Here is a 7,631-nt window from a genome sequence, read left to right as displayed (position 1 = left end):
TAAATCCCGAAATCGTAGAACAAGAAAATACATTGTATGAGAGATCTATTCATATACCTCGTCTATGATTGAACGTATTTACTACGGTACGTGGAAAATGAATCATTATATTTATCAATATTTATTAACGATACACGTGATAGATTAAAAACAATTCTTTTTTAAATTTGAAATAATACTACAAATTTTCGATAATTACACACTGCGTGAAACAGCAAATATTCTTGCACACACTTTTCTTTGAAGTAGTAGGATTATTTACCACAAGAGGGCTAATATCGACTCTCGTATGAACGGAAGTTACAGTGGTGCCATCGTAAGATCCTTTTAGGTTGTTTTTGGTAAGCACGCTTTTCTTTTCGGTAAGAGTACGATATTGTTTAAAATTTGTACACTGTAAAATGTTCTTATGATACAAATTAGTTTTAAATTGAATTAGTATTATTTACTAACGAGTAATATTGTATAATAAAACAATTAAACAAAAGGGTTTCAGAAACAATTGCGACACGATACGTTGCTAGAATACACGTTAATAAACGAAATGTCTGTTATGAAATTTTCTAGTCACCTTTACATATTTTAGTAAATTTAATAGTAAAAAAAAAATAATAGATACCAAAGAAATTGGAAACGTAAAAAATTAGTTATCAAACTTAACCACTTTACCAAGTAAATGTTATAACGTGCCTGGATTACGATTTCTGATCAGATATAGTCTTTTATTTCTTTTATACTGAAAATATAATATTTATTTCTTTTAGATACACCACAATGCAGATATTTGTGAAAACTTTGACGGGTAAAACCATCACCCTTGAAGTAGAAGCATCAGACACTATTGAAAATGTGAAAGCTAAAATCCAAGATAAAGAAGGAATTCCACCTGATCAACAACGACTTATTTTTGCTGGAAAACAGTTGGAAGATGGACGTACCTTGTCAGATTATAATATCCAGAAAGGTATTGTGTAACTTTATGAAAAATGTTTCAACATTTTACATATCTCATATTTCATTACATATCACAATATGTAGTAACATAGTTATTTTTATGTTTTGAACAGAATCTACCTTGCATCTTGTTCTTCGGCTTCGTGGTGGTGTGATAGAACCTACTTTACGTATTCTTGCACAAAAGTACAATTGTGATAAAATGATCTGTAGAAAGTGTTATGCCCGTCTTCATCCGCGTGCAACCAATTGTCGTAAAAAGAAATGTGGCCACACGAACAATATTCGGCCAAAAAAGAAGCTAAAGTAGACTATATATTTACTCACTTTGCAAATACATGTATCCCTAAAAAATGGTTTCAATAAAACACACAAGAACTAAATTTTTTTGAATATTTTATTATATATTTATGGATATTTACAAAAACATAAAATAAATTTTATCATAAAAACAAATTTAATTTGAATGTATTAGTCTCCTTTGTAATTGTTGCTGTTTTGTATAATTTTCATATAAGTTAACATTATTAGAGCTTGGTACAGAACCACCTACCTAAATAACATATAATATTAACATGTTAAAAACACTTTATGCTTGTTGATAATATACACTCACCTTTGCTCTTTTAACATATTGCTCGTATATATTTATGCTGGATTTTTTTACCGTTGGTACTTGAACTACAATAGTTGGCACTTCAGGGAATGACATCTGTCGAGTTAATTTTAGATGTAATTTTGTGTATTCTGAAGGATATGTTGCATTACGCCCAATCAGTGCAAATCTATTAAAAAAATATTTTATAACAAAATAATATTTTCCAACATTTATAGAAGTAAATCTTTACCTTTTGTATAATATAACGTCATTTCTGTTAGGGTATTGAGGTTGAGTACCATACACTTCTCTCATAGATGGAAACAACGATTCAAAAGATGTGAATTCTGAGCTTTCTTTTGACATTGCCAATTGAGAATCATTAGTATGCTGATGATTTTCATATTCGTCAGAACTTGAATCATCGCTAGAGCTATGAATGATATATAAAATTACAATCATACTAAATATTATGATAAATATAAAATAATTCTATTTGACTCAATTACTATGTATGGTTACCTTGCACTTGACGTCGTACTACTGGTACTACTTTGTCCAGTCATTGAAGGATTCTTCATATTAACATTTTTATTACCAGTTTCTTCTCTTCTTCTACCTGGTCGTATTCGTACTGCAAATGGACTGAAACTAGTTGTAAAATGCGGCATAAAATCTCTAACAGAATGACTAATTTTATAAGCATAAACTTCGGAAAGTAAGGACAATTCGTATGGCCTATAAAAAAATAAATCAGAATGTATAAATTAATCACAATATTATATACAAATCATAAAATATTTCAATACCTATGATAATCGTAATAAACATCAATCATCTCTTCTGTCGAATTCTGAACTTGTATTATTTCTGAACACGTTTTTGTTACCTCATTTAACGCATATGGAAGACACCTTAATACAGTAGTATCCCACCATTGTGTTAAAGGTTTTATTCTGCGAGAATAGTGACAAGCAGGTTTATGATGCAAATAATAATCTGTTAGAAGCTCCCAAATTGGAGGTTTCCCTTCTTCAGGTATAAATAAACCTGTCAAAAATGTTTAAATATGAATTTTATTTAATTCTTTTATATATCTAATATTATTCAATATATATATATATATATATACCTAAAAATAAATTAATTGTATGTTGTTTTTCTTGATCGCTAAATGTGTTACTATAATATCTACTAAGAGTTTGCATAATATCATTGCCCTGACTTGTCCATGGTGCAGTTTTTCTGAATCATGACAAAAAAAATCTTATCACAATTGAAAATATATGAAATATTATGCAACCTTACCTATAGGTTTTTATTCTATGCACCAATTGAGAGCCACCATATTGTAATGCTAATGTATCGCCATGATCTTCATATAATTCTTCTAACATTCTAACACAATCAGAATCAAATTCTAACTTAGGAGATTCTAATACTCCTAAAGCACATAATTGAAATCCCAAAGCACATTTTCCTATTGCAAATTGTGCTGTATTCGTACGATCTAAACAATCAACGCAATTTGTTCTAATAATACCAGTTTGTAATGTACCCTTTTTACCAAAGCATTCTTTTACTTTATTTTCTATATAATGTAATTCATTATGTTTATTTTCTTTAGCAAATTTAGAATCAATACTAAAATTGAATTCAGCTGAAATATTTGTACAATTGTAAGTGCCAGATGTATTGAATGAGGAAATGTTTGAATTTTTGTGAGACTTTTTATTGTAATTAGATTGAGGAGAAAATAAATTTTTTTGACTGTAATACGGATTTTGTGATTGAAAAATCCCAGTTTTCAAAACTGCATTATGTGCTATATTTGCCAATCGTGCCATAACATTGAACTTTTTTCTGAAAATAATTATGTTATTCTTACGTTATTATAATAATTACGATTTATGTTTTCATATTTCAATACTTCTATGTATATGTTAAAATATATAATCATTATAATTGTACCTTTTGTTCATTCGAGCCATGTCAAAACTTATATATTGAATGTGATGTTCTGGGGATAAAAATTGATTTAAATATTTAACAGCCATGCACAATTCCTCACTTAATGTACTTTCATGTTTCTTCTTTTCACGTTTTTTAACAAGATTAAGAATTATAATTGGAGAACCATATCTTCTCAAAAGCTGATTAAAATGCGCACCTGAGTTTTATTTCTTTTTTTTAATAAAATATTTATCATATTATATGTCACAATAATAACTTTAAACTTTCATACCTGCTGTTTCTACATAAGGATCAGCCAAATCACAAGTGATGGTAGGTTTTGGAACCATTTTACTAACATCCTGACTCCAATGTCCAGGAACTGATCCACGCATTTGTACAAAAGAACTAAAACGGCCCTTACTTAAAGAACTCACTCCAGAATCATGTACAATCTGTTCCGTTTCTACTTCATTTGCAACATCTCCCTTAAATAATAAAATGGTCTTTTTAATAATAAACTGACAACGCATAATACGTTTTAATTGTTTTTTTAATAATTACAATATTACAATATTATTTAATTATACATACGTCAAAATTTGCTCCACGTTTTAAAAATCTGGTACCTGCATATTTATTGCTCCTTCTAGCTATGATAGTTATATACATAGATCTTCCAAAAATGCTAACATTTGATTGACCAATAAAACCATGTGTAACATATAAAATCCAGTCACGATGTAAATCTTTTTCTACTGGTTTCAATAAATGCGAATTCCATACAAATCGACGATGTGGATTACTTCGTACACCATAATCAACATATTTTTCTATTCCACTGAAAATGTTATCAAGTTTTATTGAGTATTTAATTTTCAAAAATTTATTAGTTTATTATTATGACAAACCTATTATTGCAATAACTTTTTTTAGAGGCCCACATATTAAAAAAATTCTCTGCATCCTCAATATCATTATTCTCTGTTTGATTTGAATCCTTGTTATTTGTATTAAAAATATCAGGTTTAATATGCATTGGTGCAGTCATGTTATTTTGCAAAGTATGTGTTAGATCATAAGAGTAACTAAAATAAAAGTTACTACTAAGATCTATGCTTTGAAACATCTTTACATATCTTTGCTCGTCAGGGTGAAAAACACGAATAGTATCATTTGGGATATAAATCATCGAAGTATCTTCTATTTTATATATTGTATGATGACCAATTACAGCCACTTTACGTCGTTTAGTAACCAGAATTATATAATATCCTTCCAAGAAACGTACAAAGCCTAACATAGTAATTTTTAATTATTAGCTACTTATTTATATAAATATAAATAATTTCAAATTTTATTTATCACATATTTAATGTATTGTGCATGTCATGCTTAATTACAAATAAAATGGCATGCAAATTTTGTGTTATACCATGCTAAAAACATATGTATGTTGCAATATCCTATATATATATATATATATAATATATTTATATTAGTACAAAAGATTTAATATTAAATTTTATTGAGTCCAAATTTATTTTTAAATATTAAATTTCAAATCTAATAGTTTATTACAAAATTGTCACAAAGAATGATTATTGTCACATTTAAGCTACATTATACAATATTTTATTATAATACGTATTACATATACTAACAATTAAATATTATAAATTGTATACCATTTACATATAAACAAATATTATATTCTCTTTATTAAATATAATTTTATTTCAAATATATGATGTTTCATTGAATATTGAAGACATTGGTCCTTACCAAGAAGACCAAAAGCTGGTACTAGTCGAGGAAAAGTTTCTCTCTGCCACATTGTTTTCCAGGTGAATTTAGTTTGAGTTGGTTTGTGCAATGGTTTCTGATATTCTTGGTGTTCAGATTCCTCTGATACACCATTGTCAGATATGGATTCTTTATGAATGTTGCTGCCTTTGTTAGCAAGCAAATATATTGTATATGGAAACCAAGTCTTATATAATGTTTTAACAATAGTTTTATTCGAATATTATTATATATGCATGTTACTTTGTATCTATTACAATGTAATAAACATGCATACCAAAAAATAAATCATGCAAAATTAAAAAGCTTAAGCTATATGTGTAATATGCATGCATTCACATATTATAATTATATGTTAATAAGGAGCAAAATATTATAAATTGTACTCTTATTCTTTGTACATAGTTATTTGTCATATATAATTATTATAAAATATGAGAACTTTATTAAGCACATGCACTGTTTATGCGAGAAATAAGTAAATGAATTAATATTGCTTACCAATAATTCCAAAAGCTGAAACAATTCTGGCAACTCCTCCAGTATTATTTCTTTGTCCAGTACGTGTACGATTACCCATATCTATCATATTTACAAGATCCTTTATTTCATCTTGAGTATATTCTCTTTTATCATCTATAACAACTAATTCTTTTGGTTCCATACGATCTATCTTTAATACACGAAAACGTGTTAAAGTATTATTTGATCCCATTAAATAAAACCTCTGTAATATAAATTATCTAAATTAAAGTATCCATAAGAATACTTAAAATAATTTATTATTTATAAGATTTAAATCTTACAGATTTTGTTTCATAAAGGGCAATTTTTTGTATTGAAGAAATAATAGGATGAAACACTACAGTTGGAACAATTTTTTCATCCATTGTAAAAAAATGTTAATTCAATGCATTTATAGTTTTATTCTTCAATATTTAATAGCTTTCTTTGGAATTCTTTGTTTACTATATAGGTTGAAATCTTAGTACATATCACAGACAGCATTTAATTATAAATAAAAAAAAATATAGATTTATAATCCACTGTACTTTTTTCTTCTATGCTCGAGCATAGACAAAATATGTACATAGACATAAAAGTAGAAAATTCCGTTTTTAGTACCACTAAGTTATCAATAGATGGCACCACCAGTACCTCTAAACATTTACCGATGACAGTCTCCACAAATTATGAGAAGAAATTAATTAAAAGGAATCATTTGTGAACTGTTATGGTTGCGTCTTCGATTTTAGAGACCCTAAGCTTGCGTTTTATGTTCTGTTTAAGTATAGTTTACGTATATAAAGAATGTTTCAATTTCGTTTACGTTAGTAGTAGTGCCAATAGTGCATAATTTCGCGCAAACTATAGTGAATATTAGATTCAAATTTATTTGCGAACGTAACTGATAACATTATCTTTCAAATATGTGCTCGTGAAATGCAAATTAATAGCGTGAAAAATTAAAATTAATTACTCTCCTTATATGGTTATAGAGCATTTAGTTCCACCGGTCTGCCACAACGCGACGCTGTGTTTCTTACCTCATAAAACAGAGAAATTTTCATTTGCAAAAAAACCTAATTTAGCGAAATGAATTGAGCTTTTGTGATTGCATTACCCTAATTCAATCCTTAGCTTTCTTTTCATACCCCATTTGACCCGTAAATTGCAGAAATAAGTGTTTTTATAATTAATTAGTACCACTGAGATACCGCTACAATGACGCCACCATGTCCATTTTGTAACAGTTTGCACTAATTATGAGAATAACCTAATTAAGAGGAATAATTTGCGAATTTTTTTATATGCCTCCTTAAAATTAGGCTTCCCGCTTTCTTTTTATGTGTGTTTTGTCCTAGAAAAACGTGCGTATGAATTTTTTTTTCAATAGATCGAAGGATGTCCTTGTCGCACGCTAGTGCTCTCCTTGTCTAGCGTCATTAGACAAGAAGAGCACTAGCGTGCGACAAGGACCGATATATACGCGTGGTAGACAAAGAAAACAGCGTGCGACAAGAACAGACATATATACGCGGTAGACAAGGAGAGCAACAACGTGAAATAAGGACAATATACATTAGTTTCGGCATCTATCCTAGAGGTGGTCCACACGGTGCATGCTTAAAATATGGTATTTTTAGTAACATAATTAGACATGAACTAGATATGATATTTTTTATTTATTTTATTGTATACATCTACAGTTTAAATGAATTATCATACATAATATTTCCTTTATTCTCTAAATAGTAGGTTTTTGGAAATACAATCAAAACAATTCATGAAATTCTAATGTATATTTTATAATAAATAT

At 28.3% G+C, this 7,631-nt stretch overlaps 2 protein-coding genes across 6 annotated transcripts; one reads left to right on the top strand and one right to left on the bottom strand.

Annotated features, from left to right (window-relative positions):
- The first annotated feature begins 217 nt into the window (after positions 1–217).
- LOC122538415 (ubiquitin-60S ribosomal protein L40) lies at positions 218–1,337 on the top strand. 2 transcript variants are annotated; one of them, XM_043672460.1, is made up of 3 exons: positions 218–362; positions 765–964; positions 1,068–1,337. In XM_043672460.1, exons 2-3 carry the CDS (start codon positions 775–777, stop codon positions 1,262–1,264), a joined length of 387 nt encoding a protein of 128 aa, XP_043528395.1. In that variant the 5' UTR covers positions 218–362; positions 765–774; the 3' UTR covers positions 1,265–1,337. The 2 variants fall into 2 exon arrangements, with proteins under 2 accessions (XP_043528395.1, XP_043528396.1); XM_043672461.1 differs by having other exon boundaries at positions 251–341.
- Positions 1,338–1,401: 64 nt separating this feature from the next.
- On the bottom strand, positions 1,402–6,373 carry LOC122538413 (polyphosphoinositide phosphatase). 4 transcript variants are annotated; one of them, XM_043672456.1, is made up of 14 exons: positions 6,118–6,373; positions 5,813–6,038; positions 5,291–5,458; positions 4,417–4,801; positions 4,100–4,346; positions 3,798–3,993; positions 3,524–3,722; positions 2,861–3,415; positions 2,685–2,797; positions 2,362–2,602; positions 2,075–2,290; positions 1,803–1,985; positions 1,571–1,739; positions 1,402–1,507 (listed from the first exon to the last, which is right to left on the bottom strand). In XM_043672456.1, exons 1-14 carry the CDS (start codon positions 6,199–6,201, stop codon positions 1,412–1,414), a joined length of 3,078 nt encoding a protein of 1,025 aa, XP_043528391.1. In that variant the 5' UTR covers positions 6,202–6,373; the 3' UTR covers positions 1,402–1,411. The 4 variants fall into 4 exon arrangements, with proteins under 4 accessions (XP_043528391.1, XP_043528392.1, XP_043528393.1 ...); XM_043672457.1 differs by having other exon boundaries at positions 3,524–3,572; XM_043672458.1 differs by lacking the exon at positions 5,291–5,458 and having other exon boundaries at positions 6,118–6,372.
- Positions 6,374–7,631: the final 1,258 nt, after the last annotated feature.

Source organism: Frieseomelitta varia, unplaced genomic scaffold, assembly GCF_011392965.1.
Source record: "Frieseomelitta varia isolate USP_RPSP 00005682 unplaced genomic scaffold, Fvar_1.2 scaffold_995, whole genome shotgun sequence".
NCBI classification, from domain to species: domain Eukaryota; kingdom Metazoa; phylum Arthropoda; class Insecta; order Hymenoptera; family Apidae; genus Frieseomelitta; species Frieseomelitta varia.
This window is presented reverse-complemented; position numbering and strand designations above follow the sequence as displayed.

Bases quoted from the DNA above. Each gene is read 5' to 3' on its own strand.
- LOC122538415 (XM_043672460.1), top strand. From the start codon at position 775: ATGCAGATATTTGTGAAAACTTTGACGGGTAAAACCATCACCCTTGAA. The intron at 965-1,067 runs GTATTGTGTAAC...TGTTTTGAACAG, and splicing joins AGATTATAATATCCAGAAAG to AATCTACCTTGCATCTTGTT.
- LOC122538413 (XM_043672456.1), bottom strand. From the start codon at position 6,201: ATGGATGAAAAAATTGTTCCAACTGTAGTGTTTCATCCTATTATTTCT. The intron at 3,416-3,523 runs GTACAATTATAA...AATTATTTTCAG, and splicing joins ATGGCTCGAATGAACAAAAG to AAAAAAGTTCAATGTTATGG. The intron at 2,291-2,361 runs GTATTGAAATAT...ATTTTTTTATAG, and splicing joins GTTTATTACGATTATCATAG to GCCATACGAATTGTCCTTAC.